The following is a 13692-nucleotide window of genomic DNA, read 5'->3' on the forward strand; positions in this document are numbered from 1 at the left end:
GACAGAAGATTTAGCAATTGTACAGCTAATTTCCAGCAATTCTACACATTTGGCCATACGATGTAGACAAATGTTTGCCGTTTTTAATATGATAACTGATGATCAATGGGCACCACAATTCGACAGTGTTTACTACAAGTTTAAACAGCTGGCCGTTAGACTAATTTACCAATCCAAAAACATTTAGCTGACATGGGCTAATTGAGTGACTGCTGATGCACAACCAAATTGCACCTTGTGTATTTTATTATTCAAACTTTCAATAGTAAGTTGAGACCACGACTGAGTTCCTAAATTAAAAAAAGAGAACCTAATAATAATAATAAAAAGTATAATATTATATTGGACAATTTAGCCACTACAATATATACAGTACCAGTCAAAAGTGTAGACACACTCATTCAAGGGTTTTTCTTTATTTTTACTATTTTCTACATTGTAGAATAATAGTGAAGACATAAACTATGAAATAACACATATGGAATCATGTGGTAACCAGAAAAGTGTTAAACAAATCAAAATATATTATATATTTGAGATTCTTCAAAGTAGCCACCCTTTTCCTTGATGACAGCTTTGCACACTTTCTCTCAACCAGCTTCACCTGGAATGCTTTGCACAAATGATAGTCCCACTAAGCCCAAACCAGATGGGATGGCGTATCGCTGCAGAATGCTGTGGTAGCCATGCTGGTTAATTGTGCCTTGAATTCTAAATAAATCACTGACAGTGTCACCAGCAAAGCACCCCCACACCATCACACCTCCTCCTCCATGCTTCACGGTGGGAACCACACATGTGGAGATCATCCGTTCACCTACTCTGCATCTCACAAAGACATTGCGGTTGGAACAAAAAATCTCAAAATTGGACTCATCAGACCAAAGGACAGATTTCCACCGGTCTAATGTTCATTGCTCGCGTTTATTGGCCCAAGCAAGTCTCTTCTTCTTATTGGTGTCCTTTAGTAGTGGGTTCTTTGAAGAAATTCACCATGAAGGCCTGATTCACGCAGTCTCCTCTGAACAGTTGATGTTGTTACTTGAACTCTGTGAAGAATTTATTTGGGCTGCAATTTCTGAGGCTGGTAATTCTAATGAACTTATCCTCTGCACCCAACTCTGGGTCTTCCTTTCCTGTGGCGGTCCTCACGAGAGAAAGTTTCATCATAGCGCTTGATGGTTTTTGTGACCAGCACTTGAAGAAACTTTCAAAAGTTGTTGAAATGTTGAGGATGCACCTGAGCTCAATTTCGAGTCTCATAGCAAAGGGTCTGAATACATATTTAAATAAGGTATCCGCTTTCATATTTTATACATTTGCAAAAATGTATAAAAAACTGTTTTTGCTTCGTCATTATGGGGTATTGTGTTTAGGTTGAGGAGGACATGTTTTTTGTTTAATCCATGTTAGAATAAGGCTGTAACGTAACAAAATGTGGAAAAAGAGAAGGCGTCTGAATATTTTCCGAATGCACTTTGTGTGTGTGTGTGTGTGTGTGTGTGTGTGTGTGTGTGTGTGTGTGTGTGTGTGTGTGTGTGTGTGTATATATTTATTTATTTGATTTAAAAAATATATATTGGTACGCAGGCCTACAAAAGAGGGGCCAAGGGCCGCATGCAGCCTGTGGGCCGCCAAATGCCCATCCCTGATCTATAGGCTGTGTGTGGAGTGTGCATGTGATAAATACAATAGACTAGGTTAAAATTAGCAATATTACAATAGTTTTTACACTGGCCCAAGCAGCCCCTCACAGGGATGATCTACTGGCCCGGAGGGTTTCCAAAACCTCCCCTGTATATCGAGTCCTGACTGAGACACACACACACACACACACACACACACACACACACACACACACACACACACACACACACACACACACACACACACACACACACACACACACACACACACACACACACACACACACACACCTGTACCGTTGCTGCCTCTTCAGAAAGTTGGTTTATTTTTGGTCAATTGCACATTACTGTTTCAATAAATCATGATGATAAAACACATTATAATGTGACCAGGTTAAACAATTTCACTGGCACCCTTGCAAAAAAAAATGTGTGTTGCACTCCCAAGTCAAATGGTCGCAAATGCTGTTTTGATCGCAGTATCGAACCCTGGTGTGTGTGCATGGCTGTGTGCGTGTGTCTCACCCAGGCTGTGTCCAACCACAGACACTGCTCCTGTGAACTCTGGGTGTCTGTGTTTGAACAGTGAGTGGAGCTTGTTAACCTCGGAGACCACAGTGTCCACTATGGTCTGGCAGTAGGTAGGACTGTTGTAGAAGAACAGGTCGAGCAGAGTGTCATTGGTGAAATGTCTCAGACGACTGATACTGGGGAGAGTGATCCTCTGAATGTCCCTGAGAGATAGGGGAAAGAGAGAAGGGGAAGAGAGGGAAGGGGAAGAGAGGGAAGAGAGAAAGAGAAGGGGGGGAGAGGGGAGAGAGAGAAAGGGAGGTCGGGAGAGAGCAGGGTGAGGGGGAAAGAGAGAAGGGGATGAGAGGGGAAAGAGAGAATGGGATGAGAGGGGAGAGAGGGGTGAGAGAGAAGGGGATGAGCGGGGAGAGAGAGAAGGAAATGAGAGGGGAGAGAGAGAAGGGGATGAGAGAGGAGAGAGAAGGGGATGAGAGGGGACAGAGAGAAGGGGATGAGAGGAGACAGAGGGGGGTGAGAAGGGGAGGATAGGGGAGAGAGATGGGTAGAGGGGGGGGGTAAGAGGAGGAGAGAGGGGAGGGGGTGAGGGGGAGTGAGATGAGATGAGATAAGAAGAGTGGAGAGAGGAGGGCGGTAGACAGAGATAAAGATATTAGTAAAAAATGCAGTACTAGATACTAGAGTTCGACCGATTAATCGGAATGGCCGATTAATCGGGGCCGATTTCAAGTTCTCATAACAATCGGAAACCGGTATTTTTGGGATCCAATTTTTTTAGTCAATAGGTGGCGCAATTAGCATTTTTTATTTCTGGGTATCGCCAAATTAAACTGCCTCGTGCTCAATTCTTGATCGTACAATATGCATATTATTAATTCTATTGGATAGAAAACACTCTCTAGTTTCTATAGCCGTTGGAATTTTGTCTGTGGGTGACCCAGAACTCTTTCTACAGCGAAATCCATGACAGGTACTGCGATGGTCTGAGAGCGAAGCTCTGATTCAGATCAGTTTTGAAAGTCTGTGTATATCCTATGGAACGACATGAACTGCACCCGCCTTCCCCTGGATGTCAGTAACCAATGAGAAGTGGAATGGGCTTGCTGCGTAGCTCTCAGAGGTTATAAAAGGCCAAGGAGCGAGAGGAGTCTTCCTTTCGACGCTGAACATTGCACGAAGTGGACCTCAGGATGCCATTTTCAAACGCTCAATTTTAAACGTTAGATGTATCCATCTGTAATTTAATTAGACATAGGTGTTAGAAGCATCATAACGAAGCTATTTTAAACCGAGTTATATCAGATTATGCGAGTATATTGCTATTTTTCGGAATTTCCTCAGTATTGCGCCTTGAGGATTTGGACACGTTGGGGCAAAATAGCTATGGTTAGCTAGTGTTAGCTGCTATATCTGAAGTTGAATGCAACGTTTTACAACCAAGCAACGATTCTTTTGGACAAAGAACCACCATGGCAAGATTCTGATGGAAGCTCGTCGAAAAGTAAGAGCTATTTATGATGTTATTCCGTTTTTATGTGGAAAAATGTAAACTCAATAATGGTGAATAGTCACGCCGTTATTGCGTCACTAGTCTGGCTGTAACGCACACTGTATGTCTAGTAACGTTAATTTTAAAAATCTAACTCTGCGGTTGCATTAATAACTAATGCATCTTTCATTTCATGTCCAACCTGTATTTTTTTTTAGTCATGTTTATGAATAGTTTTCGATAAAAATAGTTGTATTTTCAAAATGGCGCCAGGCAGATTGCTTGAGTAGTTGAACACTATTTCCATTGTGTAAGCACGATTTGTGCCGCTAAATATGCACATTTTCGATCAAACTCTATATGGATTGTGTAATATGATGTTACAGGAGTGTCATCGGAAGAATTCTGAGAAGGTTAGTGAAAAAATTAATATTTTTTGGCGATGATAAGGATATCGCTCTCTTTGGCTTGAATCAATGGTCGGGTAACGTTTGCAAATGTGGTATGCTAATATAACGATTTATTGTGTTTTCGCCGTAAAACACTTAGAAAATCTGAAATGTTGTCTGAATTCACAAGATCTGTGTTTTTCCATTGCTATGTGCTGTGTATTTTTAAGAAATGTTTTATGATGAGTAAATTAGTAATACACGTTGCTGTCTGTAGTAATTCTAGGAGCTTTGGTGAGATTTGTGATGCTGGCTGCAATGGCAAACTATGATTTATACCTGAAATATGCACATTTTTCTAACAAAACCTATCCTATACCATAAATATGTTATCAGACTGTCATCTGATGAGGTTTTTTCTTGGTTAGTGGCTATCAATATCTTAGTTTAGCCGAATTGGTGATAGCTACTGATGTTGAGAGAAAATGGTGGACAAGAAAAATTGTGATTTTTGCTAACGTGTTTAGCTAATAGATTTACATATTGTGTCTTCCCTGTAAAACATTTTAAAAATCTGAAATGGTTGCTTTATTCACAGGATCTGTATCTTTCATTAGGTGTCTTGGACTTGTGATTTAATGATATTTAGATGCTACTATTTAATTGTGACGCTATGCTAGCGATGCTAATCAGTGTGGGGGGGGTGGGGGGTGAGCCCGGATCCGGGTTTCTGAGGCAGTAAAAGTTAAGAACACATTCTTATTTTCAATGGCGGCCTAGGAACGTTCTGCCTCAGATTTTTAACCTTGTCAGCTCGGGGGATCCAATCTTGCAACCTTACAGTTAACTAGTTGTCACGTTCCTGACCTATTTCTGTTAGTTTGTTGTATGTGTTAGTTGGTCAGGACGTGAGTTTGGGTGGGCATTCTATGTTTTCTGTTTCTATGTTGGTTTAAGGGTTGCCTGGTATGGCTCTCAATTAGAGGCAGGTGTTTGGCGTTTCCTCTAATTGAGAGTCATATTTAGGTAGGTTGTTTCACAGTGTTCGTTGTGGGTGGTTGTCTCCTGTGTCAGTGTTTGTCGCACCATACGGGACTGTTCGGTTTGTTTGTACATCGTTCCTTTTGTGTAGTCTATTTTCCCTGTTCGTGCGTTCTTAGTGTTATATGTAAGTTCGTATAGTTCAGGTTTGTCTACATTTGTTTTGTTATTTTGTTAATTATTTCAAGTGGGTTCGTTTCGTGTTTTTCCCGTCTTGTTTTATTAAAATTATGTCATCACAACCCGCTGCGCCTTGGTCGAATCACTACTCCTCCTCTTCGGTTGTAGAGGAGGAGGAATACCGTTACACTAGTCCAATGCTCTAACACCTGATTACATTGCACTCCACGAGGAGCCTGCCTGTTAGCGAATGCAGTAAGCTAAGGTAAGTTGCTAGCTAGCATTAAACTTATCTTATAAAAAACAATCAATCAATGACTGTCATTGCTCCAATGTGTACTTAACCATAAACATCAATGCCTTTCTTAAAATCAATACACAAGTATATATTTTTAAACCTGCATATTTAGCTAAAAGAAATCCAGGTTAGCAGGCAATATTAACCAGGTGAAATTGTGTCATTTCTCTTGCGTTCATTGCACGCAGAGTCAGGGAATATGCAACAGTTTGGGCCGCCTGGCTCTTTGCGAACTAATTTGCCAGAATTTTACGTAATTATGACAACATTGAAGGTTGTGCAATGTAACAGGAATATTTAGACTCATGGATGCCACCCGTTAGATAAAATACGAAACGGAATAAACGTTTTGTTTTCGAGGTGATAGTTTCCGGATTAGTCAAAGGTATATGGTTTAGTCGACCCGTTATAATTCCTGTAATAACTTGCGGCTGAATTTGAAAGGGGTTCCTTCGTTATTTTACCGTTCATGTCTTCCATAGAGAATGTCTTGATCTACTTCAAATAAGGTCTGTGTTTCGTGCAGGCTTAAACCGCCTCGACGTTTTGATACCCGTGTAAATCTCACTAGGATAAGGTAACGTTTGTCAACATATTTTCATAAATCCACTCTACAAAAAAATGTATCTTCGCTTATATTTAGCCAATATTGATCAGAGTTACCTTGCCCTATGGATATCTACAGAGTTATAAAATTGGCACGGTGATGTAAGCCTACACGAAACACAGACCTTATTTTAAGTGAATCTAAAAATATCCTATGGAATAAATGAAGGAACCGCTTTTCAGATTTTGCTAAAAGGTGTCATGGGAATTATGACTCGCACTTTGGTTGTCAATTCTTACCATGCCCATTATTAAAATAGGATTTCCTGCATATAGAAATTAAAGTTTTTGTTTTCAACATTCATCACAGGTAACTTAAACTCTATTTTTATTCAAACAGTTGAGAGTATTTGTCTCCTAAGCAGACTCTTCAGTATCATTGTCACTTCAGAGCTGTGTGCGTGTGTGTATTTATGTATTATATTAAGTTAAAATAAAAGTGTTCATTGTTCATTCAGTATTGTTGCAATTGTCATTATTACAAAAATGTGTGTGTGTGTGTGTATGATATATATATATATATATATATATATATATTTTAAAAACTTTTTTAAATAAATAAATCGGACGATTATCGGCTTTTTTTGTCCTCCAATAATTGGTATCGGCATTGAAAAATCATAATCGGTCGACCTCTACTAGATACTGGTTGACTAGACTGAGGATGCTTATCTCTGTGTGTGTGTGTGTGTGTTTGTGTGCGCGTGCATGTTCTTACTCGTCTACTCCAGTGGCGTCTCCGTGTAGTGCGCTGTGCCAGTTGACAGGTAGGAACTCCACTCTGCCCACCCTGCCCTCCTCCTGGCCTCTCCTGTAATGGCTCCCCAGTAGGGATAGGGACGCACTCCTGAAGTCATTCACTATACACACAGAGAGAGAGACCGTTAATACACACATACACACACAGAAAGACAGTTCACACACACACACAGAGACCATTAACACACAGAGACAGTTGACACATACACACACAGAGACAGTTGACACACACACACACAGAGACCGTTAACACACACATACACACACAGCTACAAACACAGTCAAACAAATGCATTGACACACACACACACACACACACACACACACACACACACACACACACACACACACACAAACACACACACACACACACACACTCACCACACTGTATGATAGATCTGAAGCGGATGTCACAGGCGGGGCCGATGCCGTGAACCATGAATACCAGGTGATCTATTGTCTCTGGTTCACCTGGATAACACACACAGACAGGCCTTCAGTAGAGCAGGACACATGTCTCTCACACACACAGAGATTAGAAACTCGCACACACACACACCTAAAAAAGTAATGTAGGACAGATATACTGAAAGTAATCCATTATACTAAATGATTTTGAGACTGACCAGAGGTCAAACAGTAAATATATCTCTCACACACATACACACACACCGTCAGGTATCTCTGCTGTGATGTTGTCGACACCCCTCTTGACAGTACGTGGGCGAGTCTGCTCCGAGGGAGAGGAGACCCACTCGTCCTGCAACGCGATTGGCTGGTACTGCATGATCAGCTGACCATGGAAGGGGGGTTAGAGGTGGAGAGAAAAAGAGAGAGAGTAAATACAGATGGAGGAGATACTAAAAACATGACACCCCATAACTAATGCATCCAAACTTAGCATTTACATTTACATTTAAGTCATTTAGCAGACGCTCTTATCCAGAGCGACTTACAAATAGCATGAGTCAGTCCCATTGGTGTAGTAAAGACATGAGGAGCGGTCAGCGTTCTTACTTTAGGGTTGTGCAGGATGACTGTTTCTCCTGAAGGAAAATCCAGCTTCCTCTTCCACTCATCTAGAGTCACTGCTATCATATAGGCCTCCTGACAGACAGACAGACAGACAGACAGAGGGGGGGGGGGGGATTACACAACTTAGTAGTGCTGTAATAATATTGTAGTTATGTACTATTGTTGTTGTAATGGTGTTTTAGTGTTCTAATGTTGATTATGTTGTACCGTTGGTGTAATAATGGGGGTACTGATGTTGACATGATGCTGTAATAACATTGTAGTGATGTTACAGCACTGCCAGGGTAACGTTAGAGTGTCATACCTCCAGGTTGGTGCTGAACTCCTCAGGATAGGGCATGTATCTGGTATCTTTATCTCCTTTATAGAACCAGGTACAGCGTCGCACCTCTGACGGGCCCTGCTCCCAGTACACCGCATACCTCTGCCGCTCCCGAACACGCACGTCATACCTCTCCCCTTCTACTGCCACCACCACCTCCTCCTCTCCTCCTAAACACACACAAACAAATATTCTCAATGAACACAGATGAAACTGATACAGAGACCATGTGAGTATGTGTAGCCTATTCCTCTCATTTCTGCCAGCCGCAGGGACTGACCCAGTGGGCAGCAGACCAGAGAGGACTGTTATGGTGATATCTATCTGACAGTTGTTCAACACACACACACACACACACACACACACACACACACACACACACACACACACACACACACTCTCTCTCTCTCTCTCTCTCTCTCTCTCTCTCTCTCTCTACCTCTTTCTGCTGCTCTCCCTCTCTCCACTCACCGGTAGACAAGGCCTGTTCCAGTCTCTCCGAGTCCTCTCTGCTGAAAGGGAGCCACACATCCTTGGAGTCGGCACGGCGACAGTAGAACCAATGGGGTTGCACGGGCTGGTACAGGGGTGGGGCTGGCTCCATGTCAACCAACTCGAAGGAGGAAGTGGAGGAAGGGGAGGTCTCCTCCACCACGCCAGACACCTGCAGGGGTGAAATCATCAACATGACATCATCATACTGATACCTGGGGTGTAATGGTGCTTTCAAGACAACTCAGAAACTCGGAACCTCCAAGTGAAAATGTGCATACCTTTCCGAGTTGCCTTGAAGGCGGCATGAACGCGACTAGAATTCTGTATTTACACATGCACATACAGTAAGAATCAACACTGGTTAAACAAATAGTATAAATAACCATCTGTGTGTGTGTATAAATATAAATAACACTAAGGTCTGTAAAACCCTGCAGCTACAGTTGCACCCACCTGATCATTTAGTCCTCATTCACCTTCACTGGGAAAGTCTACTTTAAGACCCCTGTAACCAGTAGGTCTCTGTAGAGATCCATAGTTTATATTCTAGGAAGGTAGTATCGTCACAACCCCTGACGTAGTTCGACCTACCTTCCCCTCCACACAGCACAGTCTCTCCACAATCACACCATTCTAGTTACAGCCAGGAGCTTCAATAATTAAACAGCAGCCAAGCAGGGCGTCGGTTGTTCCTTTTTCCTGTAGCTCTCACTGATCACTGATCCTCAGGAGACGAGCAGAGACGAGACCAGGACAAAGCACAGCGTAACGGATCTCTCCCGGGCTAAACAAAGCCCTGCTTTATTCTCTCTACCGCAGCAAGCATCTCCTCTCTCCTTTGCCTTTCCTCTGTTCCGCTCTTCTTTCCTCTCCACTCTTCCCCTCTATTTTCCTATTTTCTCCTCTTCTCACAGCTAACATGGGCCCTAGCTCAGCCCCAGTTTGTGAAAGAACAGCACAAAGGCTGGATCTCTCTGTACCTCTGGAAGGGAGATTGACATCCTCACATCACGTGCTGTGCTAGAATTCTGTACGCAAAAGGCGATTCTGCGACAGTATTTTCCACAGCCAAACCTTTAAACTCTGGGTTGCGAAATAAAATCTCTGATTTGTGCTGGTTAAATCTTCCGTTGCCTGGGCAATAATTTTATTATTGTGACACCAATGCAGATTGTACACAACATCACCATGACATTGTTCTTCTAAAACAGATTCCGTAACGTGGCTTCAGGAATGAACCAGGAATGTTAATGGAAGGCTCTTCCTGTTAGCTGCCCAAACAGGAAGTCTCCTTCGCCTCGCAACTGAGTTTTTAACCAAACTAATAAATGACCTGTACCCGCTCACACAAATTGGCTTTTGCCAATCATGACAATGCTTCTGAATAGACCTACACTATAAAAGTGTCAACTGTATGACTACCTCTCCCTTCCTAACCTCTGTTGTGTGTTGGCAGTTGGCACAGGCCCTAAGGTGACTGCAGGACATACCATTCTTATTGTAACATTAGCTCTGTGGGGCAGGAGAATGTAACAGTTGACTTTGAGCAAGGGGACCAGAGCACACACACACTAGAGCAGGGGGACTAGCGGAGGGGGCATAGTTGTAAGAGGCTGGGGAGGAGCCTAGTAGTGACTGACATTAGTCAAGTGTTTACTGACAGGACAAGCTGCTTTATAGGGCCTCTGCTATAGAAGTGTTATGGGAGGAGTAAATACCACCAGTACACGCTGTATTCCCATTGTCTATAGTGTGATAACATTACTGTTCACTCATGACATTTTGGGATTTTTTTTGTCTTTCAGAATCTGTTTTACATCAGCCAGGTCTGGAAAGCTCCTGGCAAAGTCTCAAGCCTGTATTTGTGGTTATAGACTATCAGGGGATTTTTACTGGGTTATTGGAGAGTGACAGGGAAGCCTGAACGGACATTGGACCCTCTCCCCACACACACACAAACACACACACACACACACACACACACACACACACGTATTTGATGACTTCACACTCCCAGTGCAGTTGAGACACACCAGGGTTGGGCTCAATTCATATTTTTGAAATGTACTCCCCAAATTACTTCGAATTGACCCCACAGGATGTAGAATTTGAGCGTTTCATTGAACTTGACAGGTCACACTTCCAGATACCAAAGAAACAATGGAAACAATGTTCATATACTCTTAAGCATAGTGCTTGGAATAGCCAATTATATTTCCACCAACCATTTCATTTGTTTGGCTTCTTTTTGAAGGCTTCAGGGTCAACTTGAGGGTTAAACTAATGCATTCTGGGAAATGTAGTACTTTCCCCCATATTGAACAAAATGTAAGTGATTAATTAAATATAATAACAGAATATTCACATACAGGTTTTGTTTTCCTTGATCATTCATTTCAAAAGTTTGTCCTGAAAATCAACTGCTTCAAAAAATATTTAATATGCAGTATATAACGACATGTTTGATGTTTTATTTACAATATGTATATGTGTATAGACTACACCTAACATAGAATAGAGGCATTTGAATTTCATTGAATTTAACTGAATTCAATTATATTTCCTTGAATTCAAATTAAATTCTATTTCCTTTTAATTCAAATTGCAATTCTATATTCTGTTTACTACATCAATTAAAATGTAATTAATATTCAATAATTAAATTGGAATTCATGAAGCATTCTCAATTCAAACCTGAATTGAGCCCAACCCTGACACACACTTTACTGATCATGCCGTCACAGAACTGTACACAGTTGCACAGTACACAAACTCACCTGCTCCACAGGCGTGTTCCCTTCCAGAAGTGTGTGCGCAGGTGCGATCCTGTCCAGAGGTGTATGTGCAGGTCTGTCTGACAGGTCCTGAACAGTGATGGTGGGGGCAGGCTGTGAGTGCCCCCCCTCTGGCTCCAGGCCCTCTGACATCACCCTTACCTTCAGCCCTACAGAGAGAGAGAGAGTTGGGCACTGAGGCACACTGAGGTACTGTAGCTAACTGAGGACCTGAAAGAGAAATAATAACAACACAACCATCATGTTAGCTCATCTGTGAGCACTTTGTTTTATTTGACCTTTATTTATTTAGCACTAGCTAGAGATACACAAGAAAGTAACGGAACCCATGCATGGTATCTCTGTTTCGGATTAGATCCGCAATTGTCCAAATGATGACGGAATAGTGCTGGTTCTTTATTATTTGCTGGTTCTTTATTATTATGGCAGCGCGTTAACGTTATAGGTTTCTCTTGTAGGACGGAAAGAGAAGAGCTGTCAGGAGTACATGTCAAATTATTGGCTTGTACTAGAGGCTCATAACGGTGATGGCGAGCTAGCTAACTAGCTAACGTTAATTAATTAAGACCATCTGGCATACGGCATACCCATCTGGGATAGCTTGCTTAGCCTGCCTGCATGTTTAGCTATTATCGCTGGAGTATATATTCTTGGTTATTAGCTAACTAGTACCTACAAGAACACTACACTCCTAGTTAGCTAGCTATAACGGATTCGCCTCAGTCAATGCAGCGCCAGTAGTAGCTAGCTAGCCAGGACGGAGAAGGCAGTAAGAAAACAACATTAACTGACCTGCTGCTGCTGGACTAGGTGGTCGGGCAGCCGGTCGCGGCACTCACATACCTCTTCTACTGTTATTATATTACAGACGTAGCAACCTATCACTCAACTAAGCACGGTTGCCAAATCAATAAAACTATGTAGAAACAGTTGAAAAAATCAAAAGCTAGCTATCTAGATAGCTATCAAAGTTGTAGAGAGCCTGTCCTGTCACTACTGGCGATGTTGCAATTTTTTTACATTTTATTGACAACAACTCAATACAGGAAGTACATGTGGGAACGCAAGTATATATAAATAATATACAAAGGACAATTGGGCTAGGGGGTACAATATAACATTACACAAGGCACTTAAGGGACATATATACACTTATTATTCTAACAGCTTTTTTGTTAGTATAGTATTTAATTGTCTTAAAATACAGTTCAATTTCTTTTTGTACGTTAAGAAAATGTGGTGTTTTGTTTGTAAATGTACATTTGTGAATATGAAATTTGTCCAAAAGAATAATTAAATTGGGGGTACAATATAACATTACACAAGGCACTTAAGGGACATATATACACTTATTATTCTAACAGCTTTTTTGTTAGTATAGTATTTAATTGTCTTAAAATACAGTTCAATTTCTTTTTGTACGTTAAGAAAATGTGGTGTTTTGTTTGTAAATGTACATTTGTGAATATGAAATTTGTCCAAAAGAATAATTAAATTAATTACATAAAAATGTTTCAGCTTATTTCTATCGTAGGTAAAGAATCCAAGCAGTACATCTCTCCACAATAGTGTAAAATCTTCATAAATGTGTTCAATTATAAATCTACTGATGTCTTGCCACAGTTTTCTTACATGTATATAATGCCAAAAAAAGATGCAACACTGTTTCTGGGTGGTCATTACAAAAGGAACAATTTGAGTTGATGTTTTCCTTAAACTTCTTCATATAGTGGTTGGCAGGATAATATTTATGAATAATTTTAAAGGAAACTTCCTTAATTTTGTTAACAAGTAGGTATGTGTGTGGCAACATCCAAACTTTTTTCCAACAGATATTATCAATAAATCCTTTCCAATAAGGCATGACATAAGGTATAGATAGATACAACATCCTGCTGAAACAAGGTTTGTATCACTCTGTTGTTGAATGGACCAAAAGAGAAACAAATCTTTCCTACTGATGAGTCAACAGGGTCAATAGAAGGTAGGCTCTGAGGGTCAGGTCTTGACACGTTCCTGAATAATAAAGCAACACCTGAGGGAATGGCATCTAAAACAATTGCAAAATCTTTAGGTGTTACAGGGACCTTGTAAAGTGATAATAATTCCTTATAACTAAGTAAAAGACCCTCTGCATTTACCAGTTGGCTCACCAATAGGATATTATTT

General features: G+C 41.2%; 1 protein-coding gene across 8 annotated transcripts in view; it reads right to left on the reverse strand.

Moving 5' to 3' along the window:
• LOC129826434 (phospholipase DDHD2-like) overlaps positions 1 to 12552 on the reverse strand; it is a 28049-nt gene extending 15497 nt beyond the window's left edge. For 4 of the 8 annotated variants that reach the window (XM_055887159.1, XM_055887160.1, XM_055887161.1 and 1 more), the window contains exons 1-9: positions 12316 to 12552; positions 11506 to 11672; positions 8705 to 8897; positions 8216 to 8403; positions 7894 to 7983; positions 7549 to 7669; positions 7258 to 7347; positions 6836 to 6977; positions 2172 to 2380 (exon numbers count right to left, since the gene is read on the reverse strand). In XM_055887159.1, coding sequence (XP_055743134.1) covers positions 2172 to 2380; positions 6836 to 6977; positions 7258 to 7347; positions 7549 to 7669; positions 7894 to 7983; positions 8216 to 8403; positions 8705 to 8897; positions 11506 to 11655 — 1183 coding nt within the window. In that variant the 5' untranslated portion in view covers positions 11656 to 11672; positions 12316 to 12552. The other 4 variants (XM_055887158.1, XM_055887162.1, XM_055887163.1 and 1 more) reach the window with 4 other exon arrangements.
• Positions 12553 to 13692: the final 1140 nt, after the last annotated feature.

This window comes from Salvelinus fontinalis, chromosome 28 (assembly GCF_029448725.1).
Source record: "Salvelinus fontinalis isolate EN_2023a chromosome 28, ASM2944872v1, whole genome shotgun sequence".
Classification (NCBI taxonomy): Eukaryota; Metazoa; Chordata; class Actinopteri; order Salmoniformes; family Salmonidae; genus Salvelinus; species Salvelinus fontinalis.